Source organism: Trichoplax adhaerens, genomic scaffold, assembly GCF_000150275.1.
Source record: "Trichoplax adhaerens TRIADscaffold_4 genomic scaffold, whole genome shotgun sequence".
NCBI lineage: Eukaryota > Metazoa > Placozoa > Uniplacotomia > Trichoplacea > Trichoplacidae > Trichoplax > Trichoplax adhaerens.
This window is the reverse complement of record NW_002060946.1, coordinates 6,736,749-6,759,233: the sequence shown is the minus strand read 5'-3', so window position 1 is coordinate 6,759,233 and position 22,485 is coordinate 6,736,749. Positions and strand designations below refer to the sequence as shown.

General features: G+C 36.6%; 2 protein-coding genes across 2 annotated transcripts; one reads left to right on the top strand and one right to left on the bottom strand.

Annotated features, from left to right (window-relative positions):
* Nucleotides 1-12,648: 12,648 nt before the first annotated feature.
* On the bottom strand, nt 12,649-19,228 carry TRIADDRAFT_55965 (uncharacterized protein; the record flags this gene model as incomplete). Its single annotated transcript, XM_002111648.1, has 30 exons — nt 12,649-12,708; nt 12,872-12,909; nt 13,006-13,070; nt 13,148-13,206; nt 13,346-13,396; nt 13,630-13,726; nt 13,835-13,941; nt 14,028-14,099; nt 14,196-14,240; nt 14,330-14,412; nt 14,675-14,756; nt 14,823-14,902; nt 14,997-15,047; nt 15,103-15,193; nt 15,443-15,499; nt 15,630-15,719; nt 15,858-15,923; nt 16,037-16,184; nt 16,283-16,421; nt 16,515-16,620; nt 16,733-16,828; nt 16,931-16,985; nt 17,134-17,233; nt 17,442-17,492; nt 17,571-17,669; nt 18,000-18,072; nt 18,310-18,402; nt 18,549-18,643; nt 18,940-19,036; nt 19,175-19,228. 30 exons carry the CDS (start codon nt 19,226-19,228, stop codon nt 12,649-12,651), a joined length of 2,400 nt encoding a protein of 799 aa, XP_002111684.1.
* Nucleotides 19,229-21,035: 1,807 nt separating this feature from the next.
* Nucleotides 21,036-22,237, top strand: TRIADDRAFT_23482 (uncharacterized protein; the record flags this gene model as incomplete). The annotated part of the gene is made up of 5 exons (XM_002112146.1): nt 21,036-21,113; nt 21,258-21,335; nt 21,589-21,809; nt 21,956-22,009; nt 22,171-22,237. Coding segments are annotated over 5 exons (498 nt in total), but the record flags the coding sequence as incomplete, so codon positions are not given.
* Between the last annotated feature and the right edge of the window lie 248 nt (nt 22,238-22,485).

Genomic DNA, 22,485 nt, shown 5'->3' with positions numbered 1-22,485 from the left:
TATAATGCTTATTTAGAGAAAATGATAGATGCCAATTCTTACCCGTCTGAAGTCCATAGAGGTTATTGGGGAGGACAGTCCATGGAGTAATCGGTCTTGGAGCAACTACTGTCAAGAGCGATATTTTAAAGGCAGTAAAGCATCAAAATAAAGAAAATCAGATTGCATGATCATGGCTTACAGGGTATGGATTGCATCATTTGCGGATTTAATGTTGTGATCGTAGGATGGATCGCCATTCCAGTAGGAACTGTGAAATTGAGCTGCGGACGATATAAATCATGGCGGATAAGGGAAGGAGGTAAACAAAATGGCCAGCCTTGCTGCTGGTAAGGTTGTGGCTGGACCAAGTTACTGGGATTTACTTCAGTAGGATTGTGGACAGGACTATTGCTAGTGCTTTTGCTTGTATTGGGTGTGTTGTTATTATCGGAGGATAGTTGATCATTTTCATCTATTCTACTTTCTTTTACTCGCCGGACAGGATCCCCTTTAGACGAATTGACAGTCTCTGAACTGGGAGTCTTTTTCGGCTCGGCATCGGCTACAATATGTTAAGCAAAGTATTTAGTTTATGAACAGTGACCAAGCAGCACAAGCAGTAAAAGCTATTCCAGTTCTACCATGGCATCGCTTAGTGAGAAATAAAATAATCTGCTGGCAGTTACTTTGGTTAAATCACATCGTGCTAATACTTTGTGTTATGCTGACACGTATTTATAACAGCAATGCAATGGACACAGAATCTGCCATGTTTTCCTCTTCTAACACCTTATTAGCGTATAGGCAGGTATTCTTAACATGATAATCTCTTTTCCAACGATTTTATTCATCTATAAGCAATATGTGGATATCGATCAGAAACGTTTTGCTATTTCGAAATAGTTGGAAAGATATCCTTGTGGATAGGCGAGAACGCTCTATATTGGATACTTTTATTATTTCTGAAGATGGAAGGAGTATGGCAATGGCGATAAAATCTGCCTCCTTAACTTCTGTAGCACCAACATCATGGATGGATAGGCGAGTAGGCTCTCTACTAGCTATTATTGTGAGTATGGTGGCAATGGAATAAATCATGTCCATAACGGGCAATAACATGGTAAAAGAGCTGGAGACACTCTTCTTCTTTGATCCAAATTAGCTGACATGTCAAGCAAGTATATTAATACTAACATTTTGATCTACATTACTGATGTGATTGATTTCCTAAGGCAGAAAATTTAAAGCGTTTACATTTCGGATTTTCAATGGCATACCCCCAATATTGCGGATCAAGTCTAGACCACGCCGTGGAGAAATTCGTAGAAGTTATGTAGTGCAGTATTGTCAATACCCTTGCTTGATTGGAAAATCCAATTTTCTTACTCATTTTAGTCAGGAAATGACAAGGAAAAAAATGCTTTATAAACTAGGCTAAGTGCGGCTATCTTCTAGTACCGTGAAAGGCTAGTAGAACCGAAATAGCGGCGTACTAGTGAGTCGAATGCGATAAAACAGAATTGAAAACGCCACTATGAAATACTGATCCTCTCTGCAAGACGGTCAATTTTAGTTCAAGGTAGACATTAACGATAATTGGATATTTTGGGGGAAAAGTAGTCGCTGCTCAGTTTAAAGCAATACTTTGGAATCACCGGTGAAAATATTCAGTCCGAAAGTGTCGAAGAATCCATCTCTTAAAGCCATCCTCTTCGTAGGTTAGGATGATTCCTATCCGTTTACAAGATCCAAGCAAGCACACGAATCAAGGAAAAATTCGAATTTTTGGTAAGTATTCGATCGATCGATATGGATCAATTTTAGCGACTTAGTTTGAGACAACGCTTTTGAAGCATTTGGTGAAAGTAGTTAGTCCGAAACTGCCAATGAAATGCATGCGTTAAAACTACCTTTCCTCGATTGGAAATTTAGGTCAAATTTAACGTAGGAGGTAAGGGAAAATTCGAAATTTTGACGTGTGCTTGATCGTAGTTGGAAGAATATGCTTGTGGAACGTATTATTTTTTAAAATCGACGACAACGTAAGTTAAAGCTTAGGATACAGAAACTAATCATAACCCTGAAGTTGACAATTTGGTCAGTTTAAACTGGTAGGATGATAGAAATTGATGATGATCCTATAGAATCTTATGAACAACAGCTATCCCTTTCTCCATTCCTAATGTATCCGAACTACTATCCATTGAGGAAATGGCAATCGCCATTTTTTTCTCCTTCTTGTTGTCTTGACTAAAATAACGTCCGGGCCTGACGATGAGACACAAGTAGAACAGTATCTACATCAAGACTGTTAACTATCTTATTTCATTAGGATAGATAGTCCTCCATGAGATTGGCTGGATAGCGTCATGACGATAAGAAAGAATACTCTGCAATCATCCCGACCGACGCCATCATTGGCCAACAATTTTCTGTATAGCAAATGCACTGATGGTTAACTCGTACTTGATTTGTCCTCCATCCTTTCAATAATTCATGAATTAATCACACGCGTTGATCCAACTAAAATGGGCTGGTGTCTTAACGATCCAGTAGGAGAAATTGAAAAATAACAACAGCTAGCAAGCAAACTAAACAAAGAGTTTACACTATCCCATCACAACGCTACATACAGTAGACTGGAAATGGAAGAGTGGATAATGATCATAACGATCTGCGTTAACGGTAATTTCTCCCAAGAATTCAGAACGTCATGGAAAGTGATCTCATCTCTTGTCAAATAGCGATTGAGCAAGTGAAGAAAATGACTATTTTGTCTCTTAGGTTACTGTTGATAGAAATACCAAGACTACCGAGAATTCAATTTAATCGGCTAAAAAACATGCCGTAGGTATTGATTTTCATCCATGTTGGCAACCTCCGAGTAAAATAATCCTTGCAAAACTACTACCGCCAGTATTTTTCAAAGGAACCGAAAATTAGGTATTGCATCGACTCGGTCGAGACCAATTCCTATTTTGACTGTAGGGATCGCAGTGGTTTTTAAACCAGTTCATCTTTGGATAGATGTTGTTATTGATTCTCTATCGGGCTATTACGGTCAAAGAAAAAGAGAGGGAGGAAAAAAAGTGCAAAAGCGTAGCTACCCGTCGAGGAGGGAGGAAACCCGCTCAACGCGAAGGAATGGTGATCCCCCCCCCCCAAAAAAAAAACCTGTTGCTAGCGATACCTTGATGGTAGAAGGATAGAAAAATAAAATGGGGATAGAGCTTCCAAATGGTTGATGATGGCAATGAGACGATTGACTTTGTATGAATCGCTATAATAAAATTATAATCATCACCAAATCTCTTGGCAAAGTCAAATTATTCACCGTTGATCGCTATCACCTTGGTATCATTGCGAATCCAGATCAAGGCGGCCCTTATCGATATGACAAGGTTGAAAAGAAATCGGATTTGGATCCGTTATATCCAGCTAGACAAGACGCTTTGGAAATGCACTAATCAGTAATGACAGCGACAAAAGTAGACAAGAATCTTATCCTCATCATTGCTAGCCATCAGGATGGCTAGCGAATATTGGCCATGATGACAGCCAGATATAAACTACGGTATTTGCCAAGGAAGGACACTGCATCAAGCAAGGCAAAGGTATTTTTTCTGCCATCATGTCAAGCAGCAATACAGTTAACTAAAGGGTTCATTAACTGTAAGCAAACAATGCCGCTGAAAAATAGCTCATTTTCTTATACTATCCAATGCATTGGTGTAGAAGAGGATAGACATGGGCAAGTTGTTGTTGCATCATCGCCGTCGTTAGTTTTATTTTTTTTTGTTGGACCATTGCATTTTTCTAGCACTACCGCATCTAAGCAAAATCAACTTACCGTTTTCGCCTTGTTTACGATTGATTCTTTTAGCGCTACCGTGAGCAGAATTCTTGACTAAAAACGACTTTGGCATGATGGAATAGCGATGGATGAAAGATCAAATGAGAACTGGATCGATGCAAAATGTGGATAGATAACTTTGACTAAGTTGCAATGGCGATGGCAAAAGGACAACGCTAATTTCCAACTAGGAAAGACGACAAAATCGTCGACAACACATTCGATGGCCAAGTTGTCGATGCGCCGCTGAGAAGACGTAGACTGCAATCGAGACGGACACCAGTGCACTGGAGTTGACGAACAGCAACGGAACAGCTTTAATAATTACAATTGAAATTAATCAACTATTTCATCGCATGGGGAAGAAATTGTTTATTTATTGACCGATTGGTTTATTTATCCTTGGACAAGAAATCAAGCCAATTCTTCATTTCCACCTTGCAGTAGTAGCAAAACGCAATCCTGATCGGCGTTTAAGTGTCGACTCTTGTCTTGTAGAGAGCTGCAGGAGTAGGCGTACAGGATGTGGTGGGCCGTTTGCGATAGGCCGAAATGGCGGCATGGATAATCCATTTTGCAGGACCGTAATCGACTATTGCAATCATCAAGGCTTTCAACATTGCTAAAGGGGCAATAGATTATTAATACACCTCATTTACACTAATCAACAACTGTGGTAGATAGACTAAAAGCGATTCCATCTGCCTATGACAAGGCTGATTTACATGTCCGGTAGAATAATCCACTTGATGTTTGTCAAAGTAAACCCAATGGCGGTCGTCATCGGTTGGATCTCCCTTGACTCTTTAGCATTTATCCTATGCCCTTCTTTTTCACACCCAATGGCGCTCATCATCAGGAGATCAGATCATGCAATGGACGTGGCTATGACAAGGGAACAACTCCTGCCTACTAACTGAAGTATGATAACAAGGTTGATTTAAGTTATCGGATAGAAGAATCAATATTACATGTGGAAATGAAACGCCAATGGCCATGTGGACGTGCTGTAAAATGTCCTTCTACCGAAAGGAACCAATGTTATCCTAGTTTTTTTTCACACCCATCATGCTCATCATCAAGGCGTCTTCTGTTCTACTATGTATGTTGATACAACAGGCAAACAACTTGTCTATGAACCCACAACTGAAATGCATGCAATTGCTAATGGCAGGAAAGTAGATGAACATATCGGGTAGAATAATCCATTCCATCTTTGTAAAATTCAACACACCATGGCAATCAGCATAATTTTAGTATATCCTATGGCGTTCCTTTGACGCTCCCATCATGTTCAAAAGATGCCTTGTATCGCCATGCATGTTGATGCAATAAGCCAACAATTGGTGGATGATAAGCTATGGATAACTCTTTACTGAGATCCATTCCATCATGACCACAAAGCTAACTAACATGGTTGGTAGAATAATCAACTTGATGTTTTTCAATTGAATTCAACGCCATAAGCGTTTTGCAAAATTGCAATCTACCTCATGTACCCTATCGCAATGGCGTTCCTTTGACACCCCAATCATGCTCATCATCAAGGCGTCTTTTATCGCCATGCATGTTGATACAACTAGTCAGCAACTCCTATGCATCAACTGAAATCCATTCAATGCATGCATTCGCACAAGAAAGCTGCTTAACCTATCCGGTCGAATAAAAGTTCCATGTATTGAAAATGGAACGCCATGGCCATTTTTAAAATTTGAACCTACCCAGAATATTATCCCTATCGCGTTCCCTTGACCACCCACCCAATCGTGCTCATCATCCAGGCTTCCTGTATTGGCATGCATGTTGACATAACAATATGGTATTGAGTGAAATTCATTCAGCCATTGCAAGAAAGCAGATTAATTAGCCTATCCAGCTAAATAAAATCTCGATGCTTTGCAAATGGAGCGCCATGGCGGTTTGCAAAATTTCAACCTGCCCAGGATATTTTCCTACAGTTGGCTTGGCACCCAATCATGCACGCTTGCTGCATTAGCGTGCATGTTGATACAACAAGCGAACAACTCCTGTGCATAGACTGAAATTCATTCAGCCATTACAAGAAAGCAGATTAATTAGCCTATCCAGTCGAATAAAAATTTCCATGCTTTACAAATGGAGCGCCATGGCATTTTGCAAAATTTGAACCTGCCCAGGATATTTTCCTACACTTGGCTTGGCACCCAATCGTGCTCACCATGCACGCTTGCTGTATTAGCGTGCATGTTGATACAACAAGCGAACAACTCCTGTATATTGACTGAAATTCATTCAGCCATTACAAGAAAGCAGATTAATTAGCCTATCCAGTCGAATAAAAATTTCCATGCTTTACAAATGGAGCGCCATGGCATTTTGCAAAATTTCAACCTGCCCAAGATATTTTCCTACACTTGGCTTGGCACCCAATCGTGCTCACCATGCACGCTTGCTGCATTAGCGTGCATGTTGATACAACAAGCGAACAACTCCTGTATATTGACTGAAATTCATTCAGCCATTACAAGAAAGCAGATTAATTAGCCTATCCAGTCGAATAAAAATTTCCATGCTTTACAAATGGAGCGCCATGGCATTTTGCAAAATTTCAACCTGCCCAGGATATTTTCCTACACTTGGCTTGGCACCCAATCGTGCTCATCATCAACGCTTGCTGTATTAGCGTGCATGTTGATACAACAAGCGAACAACTCTTGTGCATTGACTGAAATTCATTCAGTCTTTACAAGAAAGTTGATTAATTCAAAATTCATGAACCTATCCGGTAGAATAATCAAGTTGTTGTTGAATTCTTGACGGGTATTTCTGAATACCTGCCACCCGGTGATCATGACTAATTTGTACTGGATTGCCACTCAGTTATTTGTACAACAGTGGAGAGAGACCGTTGGCTTTGGTCATTCTTGTGGAATTACGGGAATTGGCTGCATATTTTAGCTCATGACTGCCACGATTTCTCGGAAAGAAGAGCCCATTTTTAATCCTTTCACGCCGATGCAATGCTCAACAGCCATTCTAATCATAGTAGTTATTCCCGTTCTTAATATACGGTACAGGCCGACATTTTCTCTCCTTTTTCTGCAAAGTTATCTTGGCTTGACAAATGAACGTAGGCGCTCTTTCCACATTACTTTAAAGTAGCTCTATTTCTACTAATAATTTATCATTATCGTTTCCTTCTGCAATACAGATTGTTTTACTGTTAGGGTTGGACACAGTTCCATGTTTTCAACATCTAATGGATAATAATAATCTCAATTCTTGATACCATTAAGCTTTCAAAGCGAGATGATTAAACATCCAATTTGTTGAATCAAGTTAGTCCCACTTTATGTACAGTAATAAGCGTCATCACAGCCATTAAACTTGAATTTATTTTCCTCTAGGTGTATTTTACTATCCATATGTAGTTGTTAATCAAGTCAGTAACTAGAGCAATCAGGTGGAAACGTCGAGATGGGCAGAATCAACATAATAGCGGAAAATTCCCATTTTAATTTGGTTATGAGGGTCAATAAATAATGTATATTGAATCCCAGCAAGTAGAGCAACAAGATTGAAGCGTTGAGATTGGTAGCAAAAACAAAAATGGGGACGAAAAAATCAATTTAAAGTTGGTTATTTACTTAAGCAATAGTTTCAGTAATGAAGTACAGTAGAGCAATCAGGAGTGTTGAGATCGGTAGAAAAAAGTGACCGAAACATCCATTTTAATTTCCTGACGAGTCAATCTATTGAATGCAGAGATACTGATCGAAAAGAAAATCAATTTTTAATTTTATTGACGATCCATACAGATCAATCAAAAGCCTCGCAAGTCTGATTGAAAAGGGATTTCAATTTTCTTAACGCAGTTAGTGGAGGAGGCATTCAGGTCGAAATGTCCAGATCGCAAAAATGAATTTGAATTTCCTTCTAAGAATTCATGCATGGAGCAAAACAGACTGTGCATTCAGTTCAGTTACTAATGGAGTCGAAACGTTAAAATGGGAAAGATTGATAAATTGAATTCAGTTAGCAGAGTAATTGATCAGGTCGAAATGTTGAGATTGGAAAAATGAATTTGAATTTCCTTACGACCTCATCAATTCAATTTATTCATATAAATTCAATTCAGTTCGGAGAGCAATTGATCAGGTCCAAACGTTGAGACTGGAAAAATGAATTTGAATTTCGTTATGACCTCATCAATTCAATTTATTCATATAAATTCAATTCAGTTCGGAGAGCAATTGATCAGGTCCAAACGTTGAGATTGGAAAATTGAATTTGAATTTCCTTACGACCTCATCAATTCAATTCAGTTAGCTGAGTAATGAATCAGGTCGAAACGTTGAGACTGGAAAAATGAATTTGAATTTCGTTATGACCTCATCAATTCAATTTATTCATGTAAATTCAATTCAGTTCGGAGAGCAATTGATCAAGTCCAAACGTTGAGACTGGAAAAATGAATTTGAATTTCGTTATGACCTTATATATTCAATTTATTCATATAAATTCAATTCAGTTCGGAGAGCAATTGATCAGGTCCAAACGTTGAGACTGGAAAAATGAATTTGAATTTCGTTATGACCTCATCAATTCAATTTATTCATATAAATTCAATTCAGTTAGCTGAGTAATGAATCAGGTCGAAACGTTGAGATTGGAAAAATGAATTTGAATTTCGTTATGACCTTATATATTCAATTTATTAATATAAATTCAATTCAGTTAGGAGAGCAATGAATCAGGTCCAAACGTTGAGATCGAAAAAATGAATTTAAATTTCCTCATGACGATTCATAAATTGAATTCAGTTACAAGAGCAATAAATCAGATCGGAAAAAATAAATTTGAATTTCCTTACAAAGATGATTAATGCGTGAAATTCAGCCAAGAGCAACGGAAATGGTTTATTGGTTCTCGCTCCGTTAGTCTACAGTATTTGCGATCTGGAGTCTATAATCACCTTAATCGATGTGTTGTACCTAATTTCGAAAGTAAAGCAAAAATTCGAATCTGTCTACTACAGTACTCTACTGTATCTAAAGAGGTTAAAGCCATCGATGAAAGTGATTGTCAAGGGTAATTTTGATCTGTATTGAACTGCGATCGGCAAGAAATGGATTCTATCAAGGCGAAAGCTGTCATTGGTGATTACTACGGCATCCGCAGCACGGATAGAATTTTCTTTTGCTTGTGATTCAAAATAATATTATTAACAATTCTAATGGCATACTATGGTCATGACTCGATACTGTAAATTAGCTGGCCGATATAGCAGTTTAGGGGTGCACTCTATGCTTGGAAATAAGACATCCTTCGTCGAGCAATGACAAAAGCGGTCGGCCATTTTGTAAAAAGCAGACATGAGTTATTTGGCTGACAGAGCACCTTAGCCATCCTTGATTTTGCAATTTCCGAGTTATTATGTTTACCAGTAACCGTAATAGATGTATACTGCTGTGCTACTTGCTATCATAGGCTCGAACTAGTAGAACAGTTGTCTAGGCTTCAAAAAATTCTTCAATGTCTGTCATTTTTGAAGACATTCCATCGTTTGCTCACGGGATAGTACTGTTGCAAACGATGATGGCCTACGGTCTAAACTCTGATCATTAGACTACGGGCACCTTTTCCAGCCCAGTGTCTATGATTTGGAATGGTATCCAATGTGGAATAAACAGGATTGTTTTGACGAGAATGGCGTTGATGACCTTCCTCAACAAGGCCCATGTATAGGCGCAGCATGAACACACTTTCCGCGTAGCCGTCTAGAAAGGACTACAGAAAATGTGTTGATTCTACTGTAGCTCTAGTTTCTCCTCTACAGCGCCAAGGGGAATTTAGAAAACCACCTGCCCAAAATAGAATAACAGTAGAAAATGGCCATACAGTATACAGCTGTAGTTGATGCAATCAATCGTCCGTCTATCAATACATCATTATGCTAGAATGCATCGGTTGGTGTTGGTAAACTAACTATAAAAATTCATTAACAGTAGTTTACGGTTCGTTCAAGAAGTTGGCTACAAATCCAATGGAAAGATACACATCAATACCGTAAATACTCTTCCAGCAAGCATCGATGTGCCAATATTTACTTTGGACTCCATACTTGACAACCTCGATCGGCATACCACAATCTATTTGGATAGAAAAATGCATACAGGAGACAGACCTTGGTTTTTGGTATTCGTTTCCAACTGCCACTTTTCTATAAATAAACTGAAAAAATGGTGTACAAATAAACAGTCCATCTTGTCAACATGGAAGATCCAATGGATGAAAATGGACAACAACTACAGTATGTAAAATCATGGGTGATTGATTAAAACACTATCCATATTACTATTGGTAACCACTGTGTGATTTACAGCGATAGGTAAAAGTACAACGAAGGCTGGTGGTTATCCTATCCTAGAAGAAAAATACTGTGCTGTATTGAGTCAAGAGAGACGTAGCTGACAGTCAAGAAGAAATAGGAAAGCGTAGAAAAATAAAATTCCAGTGCAATATTGTACACCATGTTGGTGGAAGAGAGTGTGAAAAAAATGACAAGTCCTATTGGATTGGCAATAAAATAAGCGCATGGACTTCACTCTGGTGGTTTGGAAGATGAAAAAATGGATGCGATGGATATTTTCAATGATTTATTATTGGTTCACCTTTGGCGACATGGGCATAAAATCCTATCCAATAGTGACAGGGTTGTTGTTTCAAAAGGCATCAATATTGATTGAACAGTATAAAAACAGTGTTGAGCGGTTAACCGGTCACTGAATATTGGTGTAAAACATAAAATAGCACGCAATGATGGAGAGTAGGGATGGAATAGAGTAATCTACCAATTTTAGGCTTCTTGTTAGAAGGTAGCGTTGCTGATTGAACAGTACTGTATGCAGATGTAAAATGGTATCAAAATGGCTAGCGATCAATATTGCCTATTGCGACGCTAGGCCAATCACGCTGGATAAAGTTGGACAAATCAAAGTAGTCTGTTTAAAATCCTTGTTGATTGCGAGTTGGCTTCCGCTAAAAGCATACTGTATAGCAGTATTGATGAGCGTTAAATGCAAGGGCAAATTTTCACCATTGCCAATGATTGCAATAGTCCCTTTAGCAATGTCAATAAAATTGAAAAGACGACCATTGGAAATTCAAAATTATCCTTCCAATACGATCGTCGTATTAAAAGCCTGTCCATTCGACCTTCCTAAAGTATTCCCCACTCCATCTACTATTTGGCGAAGCCATCGCTGCTGATACTTTTAACTAGAGCACTACAATATATTGAGTCCATGAAGCCATGACGATTTTCTTGCTATTGGATATTTAGTGTCATAATTGAAGTATCACCAGCGATGAGGTAACCAAATGCGCTAAGTAGTTGTCAGAATTTAGGACGGTCTACTCTCGATTCATGTCCACTTGATGAACTGAGATGAGCAGCGTCTCTCTCTCTCTCTTGCACTACTGCCGCCGTAGTTTGGACATTTTAGCCATGGTCTTCCTCTACTCTACACTCATGTGTAATGAGATGAGCAAGTACACTACGGATTGAGCGCTATGCAGCGTCTCTCTCTCTCTCTCTTGCACGACTGCCGCCGTAGTTTGGACGTTTTAGCATGGTCTTCCTCTACTCTGCATTCATGTGCATTTCCTCTCTCTCTCTCTTTTACAGTACTGCAGTAGTTTTGGATATTTTAGGAGCAACTGCCTATTCTTCCGACTCCGAAGAATAGGGAGCTCTACATTTGTATGTGTCCACTTTGTGCACTGAGATGAGGAGCTGATCGCTGTAGAGCGCCACTCTCTCTCTCTCTCTTTTACAGTACTGCAGTAGTTTTGGATATTTTAGGAGCAACTGCCTATTCTTCCGACTCCGAAGAATAGGCAACTACTGCATTCGTATGCACTTTGTGCTGTGAGATGAGGAGCTGACCGCTGTGGAGCGCCACTCACTCGTAAATGGAATATCTAAAGATTGACAATTTATTAAACAGAATACGCTACTGTGTCTACTAGTTTAATAGAGTGATACCCCAACAGAAAGTAAAATTGCTTTCCTAAATACAATCCAAAAGAGGTGTACAGAGTTACTACGATTGTATCACTCAAATAATTTTCAACATCTTTCTTGCTGGACTAGCAAATCGTTCAGAATACTTTACATCATAGCTTAGCGTCCATTCATCGATGAAGCCATAGAAACTAGCCCTATAACTTGTATTAACTGATATCAATGCAGACAACAGAATCCATTTATACAGATCATTGTTACTACCATAAATTACTAAAAAATGGCGCTTATTTTCTGCATGCACCTACTACAAAGGGTAATGGAGCTTAGCATTCTAAAAAGCATGCACTACCATACTTTATAAATGTACAAGTATACAACAACATAATAACCAGTTCTTTCTACGAGTGCCATTCAGTATCATTATCCAATGATATCCTTTACTAGTAATTCATCATCAAAATTCCTTGACAAACCGTTATGAATTTGTCATCCTTGTTTCACTTACAGAAGATATACCAATCATTCATATCATACCATCTATTAAACTGTCAACTATAAGCACATACTGAATTGTAATAAGCTCTCAAGAACTGTAGGCACATGCTTAAATTGCACTTAAAAGCTTTTAATAATGAAATCAAAGATAAAAAATCAATATAAAAAAATAAACATCTGTCTCCATGTCTACCAGGTACGTTCGTACATACATACAGTATATTAATAATCGTAACATCTTATAAAGTAGCAAACTTGGGGATACAACGGTATCGTGTCCTTATTCACAATTTAATTTTAGCGGGTCTCATTTCCGCTCTAAATCCGCAGAAAGCATCTTCTTAAACTGATCCTTAACCGCTCCGATCTAGTAATAATCATCAACAGCGGTACATTTACAAAAATGAATAAAATCTTTGTTCAACTCTAGAATCCTTCCTGTAGCTATCTTTCAATAAGTACTCATCCTTCAAACTTTGTACAGTAGTGAGCTAAGAATAATGAGAAAATCCAAAGTTCTTGTTACTTACAGATACATCCTTGTTATTCTGTACGTAATACACATTGCCTACAAATTGCAATCATTATCATTATATAGCCCAGTCAGCGTATCAGCTAAGGTAAAATCCACACGATAATTTAAATTCATTTCAACTATACATACCTTGATTTACGGTTAAGCTTCTTGGACAAAGATGATCATTTAGCAACGTAAGTAATGCAATTAGGCTACAAACAAGAGCACTGATTAGTATTCAACCTTTTTTTGCAGAATAACGTTTTCAAGCATACTATCTACAGCAAACCTCATATCTTGTGGAATCGCATTCCACAATAATTTGCTATAAACATTAAGGATGCCAGCCTACAATTCATTAAAATAGAAATACTAGTAGCTTCTTTCGTGCTGGTCTAACTTGCACATGATGTATTGGTGATAATATTAATGTAGAGCTTAGCTATAAGCGCATCTACAAACGCGTATACTGTAATAATTAGCTTACTTTTAACATTTCGGTTATCAGTATATGGAACAATTCCTTTTGTATTAACGTCTACATTACAAAGATAAGATTACATTATATGCAATTAGAACATCTTTCAAATTATCAACAGTAAACAAGAAGAGTGGTATCAGTATCCAGCATTATGCTTACACCGATATAATTGACTCTTAATCAATCAAATTATCACATGGAGTGTTGCAATAGACAATCATTGTGTTTCCATAATAAAAAATAACATAAAAAGGAAATTTTCTACTTTATCATCATCTATCCAATCTTACATTATTATTATAAGAGCTCGTAAAGGCGATAGCATCTTCCCACTTCGAATAAAATATAAATGTTCTAAGAGCCATATTTTCACAGAAATCATCCTCACTATCACACACAGTTAACGCAGTAAAATTAGGAATGAAAGATTGACATTATTTTAATAAGGCATGGTATCGTAACGTATGCCAAAATCATACAATTGTAGCAACTTACCTTAAAAGTGTTAATTCTGTATATGCTGAAATCATCTCAGAGGTTGTTTCCTCGATACGACAAGGGTGTAGTGACGGCAAGACTGCACGTATCTCACTAAATATATTCTGTATGTTTAGGTTATTGTACGTTAGTGAAACTGTCGGTAAAAGTTACCATTGCTCATTTAAACACAACATTTTATGACACGAACTTTACGCTGACTATAAGAAAATGTATCTTCCATAGACTTGAACTTTTCATGCAAAATTTTTAGCAAAGGGACCTAACAAACAGTATATTATCAGTTAAGAATTTTTTAGAGAATAACTAGTTATGCAATTTGTATTACCAATGCAGTTGCTGACTCGCGATATAATACCCTACAGAACGTTCGAAATATTGAAGACTTTTTGTACAATTCCAGCTAAAAATTGAAATAAAACAAGGATAATTTAAATATTACCCACAGAGTGTAATGGGTAACATCAAATTTATACCATAAAATGCAACTACCTCGGCTTCTTCATGAATAACGTCACAATCTAGCAATGATTTCCAGTTTTCATTTTCCTCGATAATTTTTATACTTGAACCATCTGCAATTGTAAAAGAGGATTTGACGACTTCTATCTTAGACAAATTAGATTATAACGATTTCGCTAGTATATTTTACTATTTATGAAAAATACCGTTGCCAATCTTCATTCCTAGATATAAAAGATATCCTTGAATAAAGCTTGTTACAGAAGATGTACAGACTGCATCTATATCCTGATATAAAGCAACTAGGGTAGAAACAATAATATTAAGAAACGTAGAGTCAAGCGGAGGAAAATTTCATCTATTGCGGTGAACTACCTTCATTAGAGGTAGATGGCCCTGTATAAATTTCAATCAACATATCTTTAACGATATTTGGGAGGTCAATCTCAACATCTTCCTGTCAATGCATGATTTCAATCGTGAATTACATTTAGACAACAGAAATTGATAACACACTTCGTACCTTAGGTATCGCATCTTCTACTCCACTAATTATTTTCCGATGTTCTCGAACAATGTTTAAATAATTTTCGAATACTGGCACTGCATTTCATACAAGAATCAATTACACCATCAAATTACTGTTCTAGATTAAAAGCTATAAGAAAGCTAAATAAATATGATGGTATAAGCTCACCCATATCTAGCAAGAAATTTCGTTGCTTCTTAACAGGTTCAGCAGTTGTGGCTGCATAAGAAATTAATTCAATAATGTTATAAGGTAAATCTATATCAACTCTTACTTGTAACATCAATAATACCTAAGACAGACTGATAGTATTCTACGTAATTTTCTATATAGTTATAGGTGAAGTCATAAACAGTTGGAGGATACTGATAAAATATAAGAAGTGGATTAGTAAGTATTGTAATAATGATTTTTTTCCAATTAGTTTTTTAAATTTAGAGATTTGTACTTGTAAAAGACTAGCCAATATCAACGTTGGACTGTAAGGAGAAGATCGTAAACATTCTTGTATGGTCTAAGTAAAAATATTGAATAAATCAATAGCAATAATTTTGTACCTATACATTGATTACAAGAATAACGCGTAACTAAAACAGATTATAAAAGTTTTCTACCTCTTTAGATATCTTAGTCTCTAATGCTAAGGAAAAACTTTTCGCTGCATTTGTAGCCTACGAAAAATAAATCGCCAAAAACAATTCAATAAAATGCAATTTACGTGCATGAATAATACAACAGCCTTGCTTTAATGAGCCATAAATTAGAACTGATATCTTAATGGTTGATATACACAATCTATACCTTGCTTATAAAGTTGATTACTTGTCGATATGCAAGCTGATAACGAGACCATAACATGCTGTGTTTGATGGCCAAATTTAATTGAAAATTCTGCGTGATAGGAGAAATAAAGACATAACATTGCTTTATGAAGATGTTTTACTAGTTAAGTCAACGGAGGATAAAATTAACTTAAATTTCAAAGTGTTATTTTTAAAAATAACGATTCAAGCGAAAATAATTTTGAACCTCTAAATTTTCGCCTTCAGATACCACTCTTTCAAGTTGCTGTGCTTGCTTTGCAATGTCGACATTCTAGGTCAATATTGAAGTATATCAGTATGCGAACAGTAGTTGACTTTTCCACTTGACAATGCAAATTCTACAATACAGTATACTGTACAATATGACAGAATAGGGCAAGTCACCTCTAGTATGAAAATTCCAAGGCCAAGTAAATATACACCAACATGGGATATAGGAGAATTATATTTCCAAAGTTGAAAAATGGTATCATGAGGGGAAGGAAAGCTATCTGATGTCCATGTCAGTATTCCAGAGTTAATTTCGTACATCCTAAATAATAAGTTGCCATGCAGATATATAAAATCTATCTGTTAGTCTACACCATAAGTCTTGCCGAAACTTTATATACAGTAGTTAATATCACAAACCTAATTTGGCCATTATGTGATATAATACCAAGAAAAAGATTTAAGATGAAGCCTTGTAATCGATGTTTTCCGTTCACTACTTTCTTAACATCAGCGTCTGATAAATTGATGCTATATAAATAACTAATTTCCAGGTCACCTGCAAGAAATTGCACATGGCAATAGCAATATATTAAACATAAAATTTACCTAATGTTGAATTGAATAATAGCATTTATAAAGCCGAGCAAACCTTGCTCGTAAGTAAGTAAGGATACCCCACATGCGCTATCAATAATATATATTCTCTGTGTATCAAGGTCGACCATCACGTCTAAAATTTTACTAACTGTCGAGTCCTGACATGAAAGCGAAATTATACTTCGTTAAAGAAAGAATATAAAAGCAATTCAATATTTAATTAATGCATAGCCATAAAGTTACTAATCCTATCAGGACTCTAATACTAACATTGATCCAGGCGTACGAATAATGATCAATAATTGCGCGATAGTCCGATTCTTTAATATGCGATGTATCAAAGGTATCTTTATTCCATAAGTGTAACTACCAGTTAATGATTAGTTGATTGCGTTATTAGTACCACTCGTACAAAATATTAAGATAAAAGACATTTCAAAACCACTCAACAGTATTACAATTTCATACCAAAAATGTATTGGTTGCATCTACATTACTGAAAAGAATTAAATCGCATGGTTGCCTACATAGGATAAATTGAAACTTGAAGTTATGTTTGATCTCAAATACATTACGCAAGTTGAGAAAATAATAATTTAGGTATTAATATCAATCACGGCTACTTTTTTTTCATGTGTACTCAATAAATTGACGCCAATAGTTTCCCTTACTTGGCAACTATATATATGCCATCTTTATGTGGGTAAATGCCAATATCGGGACAGTGATGAAGGATAACACTTGCAGTACCAAATTTAACTGCATCATTAGCTAATGATTGGCGGAAATCAGTACAAGCATTCGATTACATATAAATCCAAATTAAAAGTTGTATCATATAAGCACACCCACGATGTATTTTTGGACCGAAAATGATGTAACAACAAGCAATAAAGGAACATGAGCGATTTGTATGTTAAGAATTGGGTTGAAAGTTTAATACAAGTACGATATAAATCATGATATTACTAAAACTTACATCGATCCAGCTTTCTGGTACAAATACAGCAATCCTCGTCACCTATTTGACCTTGTATCAATGTCATCATTGCGATCAGTTAGCAACCATTAAGTAATATTTTGTATTCAAAGTTATTGAAAATTGTACCAGATCGTCTTCTTTCGCACCAAATAATTGTGTCTAATTGACTGTGTATCATAACGGAAGAGACGGAAGTTCTAGTACTGGTGCATAGCGTGTACGTCCCTACATGGTAAATAAAAATTATAATATACGACGTATATAATAAATTTACTCTACTGAGACTTTCAGCCAAGTTAAGAATAAGAATAATGGATTGGATATTTCGATGCTAATACATTCGTTAGGATATTATTTCCAATAACACAGGAAAGCAATTGCATCCTGCATAATATCATGGAAAGTCACTACAGTATACATCTTGTAATCGCGAAAGTACATGTAGTTGTTGAAACCGCCACTAGTAAACTGCATTAAGATGGATTTACGGTATACGTATACATCATATATATATATAATGACACAACGCCGAGGCGAATATCTCCATTCGCATACCTGTACTTTTCCAGCAATAGTTGCGACCCACAAGTGTGTACTTCCATAATTCGGTATCTCCATTTTGGTGAACCTAATTATAGCATTTTTTGAAATAAAAATGGTGAAATAGACTACTACTATAGGTCATATTGGAGAAGCCAGAGTTTGTAACAGATACTGTCTGAATAATTCACAAATCTGGAATTATCCCAAAAATGTCGACTCATGAACAATGTAATTTGGCTCGATTTCGAGCATAGAAGAAACTTCTAACTTGATACTGTATTTTTGTAACATGGATCCATGCTGATCTATTTACCAAACTTACAATATAAATTTGTTGTGGATCTTCATTATGATAGCATACACCAACTACTGGTGATTTTTTACAGGGAATAACCAACTTGGCGGAATGTAGAATCTACAATTATGGAGAACAGACATGGATACCATCAGCTTTCAAAACAGTTCATCATATTTTCCATTGGTAAAATATTGAAAAATGGAGCAAGTGAAGATACAATTATGCCCAAGGATCATACTACATCAAGATTTATACCAGCTAACCTTAGCAGTTTCACTATCCGCTGGAAGAGAATGGAGTCGTTGCAATTCCTTACATCCATTTTTACCAATAATATCGAATGCATAAAAAGAATCTCCTAAGATGAAAAATACCAGCATACATTCAAGAAATGAATAACGAGTGTGGTCATCCATTGAAATCGATGTCAATCAAAGGATGACCATCAATTCAAAAAGATGGATTGCCATGGGTGTTCATTTTGAATCAAAATATCAACAAGGGGCGCTATTTATGAGCTATTACCGATCGTGATTGACAATCAAGTATGTATTGTAGATAGAGAAATGTACTGCTTGCAATTCTTTTTCTCCCCCACCGACATTTATCCTATTTTTCATGGAGAATACATGTAGCACTAAAGTAGTACATTACCGTTGATTAAGGTATAAAAATGGCCAGGAGTAGACCACATTGTGAAAGAAGTTATCACGATATCATCGTCGCCGTCTGCAAACATCTGATAAAAGTCCTAATATCGGAATGATTACCAATAACAGAAGAGATAGATAGAGACAAGAAATTACAGCATTGCATTGAACAATCAAGGCCTAGACAAGATCGATGATTAGAATGAATTGGAGAAGAAATTCATCCCTTCGCCATCTACCTTGTGCCCCTTGATATAAGGAAAATTATTTTGGAGTGGTGTCACTTGAAACATGATTGCGTCGCTAATTTCCAGTTCAAAGCATGCAAGAATCAATTCCAATCAAGATATACATTCAATAGCTTCCCATACTCTCTTTAACTACCACAATTTCTTGCTTTCATAACGTCGATTTAGACATTATTGGTAGCCAACATTCACTTTCTCCCTTCGATGGTCGATGGCTGCAATGCAGTGGTAGTATGCAAAGTTGGTGCAAGTAGTCTAGTGCTGCGATTTCCTCTTAGTTTAATGTCTCCAGGAGTACTGGTTACTGAGTGGATAGTCCATAGTACTCATTTATGGAATAAATTAAAGGAAATTGGGTAGGAAGAAAATGGATCAACTATCCTATACAAAGTGCATTAAATCTATGATATTTCCCATGTTAGATGTTGCATACTCTACTCTATCGTGTGTATTGAATAGTCCACAGCGTAGACGGTATAGTATAGGGTTTGCATGTTGAACAGGAAAGGTCAAATTTTGCTGGACATTGCTGATGGAGATAGTCGCCAAGGATTCTACCATCAGCATTGCAGTGCTATAGTGGAAAGTTAACAGTTCTACTGGCATTGGTTTGCTGCTGAGATTGATTTTCCATCATCATATCCAGCTAAATGATCCGTTCATTATCACGCTCTTTCCTTAGTGTATTGCAGAAAGGAACGTTCTTACACTATAGACAAATGTCTGCCAAGACCGCTAATGCTTTAGCAAAAACGACCGATCGTTTAATTTGGGTCGATTTAGAGGTAAGGCTTTACCACGATCGAGGTACATTTACGCTATGTAAAAAAAGCAATTACTGCATGGACGACTGGATTGATTGGTAATAGTTTAGGATGTTGCAGATTTTGTCTCTGACTACCATTTCTTTCCCCCTTTTATGTCCATAGATGACAGGTAGGATAGTAGGACGGTGCTTGTCAACGTAGATCTGATCCAATGATGTTAGCCATTGATAATTGAAAATTTACCATCAATATTGTCACTGCTCTAGTCGTATATTGTTAGTCATGGATGGATAATTAATCATGAAGCAATGTGCATACAGCTATATGAGTATACATCGACTATAAAATTGCTCTAGGTCTCTTCTTCAATCAACTATTCAACCAATACTAATAAGGCGATCGTCATATCCTCTACGTCTATCTATATACGCATTTGCACCACTATTATTTTTATGAAGTTAATCAAACTCTAGTCGTATATTGTTAGTCATGGATGGATAATTAATCATGAAGCAATGTGCATACAGCTATATGAGTATACATCGACTATAAAATTGCTCTAGGTCTCTTCTTCAATCAACTATTCAACCAATACTAATAAGGCAATCATACATAACAGTTGAAATATCCTTTCAATGTGATCGTCATATCCTCTACGTCTATCTATATACGTATTTGCACCACTATTATTTTTATGAAGTTAATCAAACTCTAGTCGTATATTGTTAGTCATGGATGGATAATTAATCATGAAGCAATGTGTATACAGCTATATGAGCATACATTGATTGTAAAATTGCATTAGGTCTCTTCTTCAATCCACTATCAAACCATTTTTTTATTAAGTGAATCAAACTCTAGTCGTATATTGTTAGTCATGGATGGATGATTAGTAATAAAACAATGTGCATACAGGTATACGAGTATACATCGACTGTAAAATTGCTTTAGGTCTCTTCTTCAATCAACCACGAAATCAATACTAATCATGCAATCATGCATAACAGCTGAAATATCCTTTCAATGTGATCATGATATTATCATCCACATTTATACGCATTTGCATCATTATTTTTATGAATTAAGGGTTGGACGTCAACTCATGCCATATCATAGAAATGGCCTGCATTATTACCGATGGCAACTTAAATATTGCTGCAGAGGTAATGATTATGGCCAAACTGTAGTATTTTGGGATCCAATCATGATTATGAACAGATATTGTGTGCCTATTTATACAGTATCTAATGCATTTATAGGTACTCTACTCTGCATTCGTTGATGCTTACTTTCCGTCATTATGTTAGGCTCCTACATTGGTTATCCATCAACCTGATAGTATTATGGATAATATGGATGAATGGTGCACTGAACATCATGGAAAGGTAAGCCAATAATACACTACTTGCTGCTGCTAGCGTGTGAAAGTAAACCCTTGATGAAAGTAATGTTAAACTACTGTATTTGCTGATCTACTGGCCCAGTTTGCATCATCGATGTTGGCACTTTTATTCGAGTATTTCATGTACACATCATTGATAGTGGCCTAGAATTGTTCTGAAGGCAATATTGATAGTCACTTTATTCATGGCATGTTTAAAATTGTCCATGAAAAATTGCCATTTTTCCTCTCCCTAGTCTGGGTTAACCAATGCTGTCAAATCTTCAACGATCTCATTACAACAAGCGGAAAATACCATGTTAGATTTTGTTCGTCAACATACATTACCAAAGCGCTGTCCCTTAGCTGGGAATACCGTGTATATGGATCAGAAATTTTTAGAGAAATATATGCCACAATTTGTCGACCACCTGCATTACAGAATTGTTGATGTTTCGACCATCAAAGAACTGTGCAGGTAATTGGATCAAACTTGCGCGATAAAATATATTGATATCCAATGCAGTTGCTAGTTAATGCCTCGCAGTAGCGCATGCTATTATCCAGACAAACTATCTGTGTATTTTGGGCTAAAAACTGGGTACTTGTATGTACGTCTATTAGGAGGTGGTATCCGAAAGAATTTGCCAAAGCACCTGCCAAGCCATGCAATCATCGGTAAGCAGTATTTATAACCTTGAATAATATTTTTGTTGCATCTCAGCTTGATCTTTGCAGCATGCATTGACAATGCATTCTTGCCCTTCTATGATGCAATAGGAGAAAAAAAGCGTCATTTCTTCTTGAACTAATGCTGGGGTATTTATTGCCTTTTCTAGAGCCCTGGATGATATTAAAGATAGTATTCAAGAAATGCAATTCTATCGATCCGTAATTTTTCGTTGAACGATGATGTATTTCTCATCTGTTCTGTCGATACAAAGGATAAGAGTGTAGCAATATTGTAGAAGTGTACATTGATCTAAAGCTGATTATTGTGCATCTTTAGAACTGGTGATGTACGATTATTTTAATGCCAATACAGTAGGTTTACATTACATTCAAGCGCCTAAAATGGCTGTAAAGCAATGCAACATGTACCAGCCTAAAAAGCATCTTGAGCGTGTGTCAACGAATAGACGTGATGAATGGAA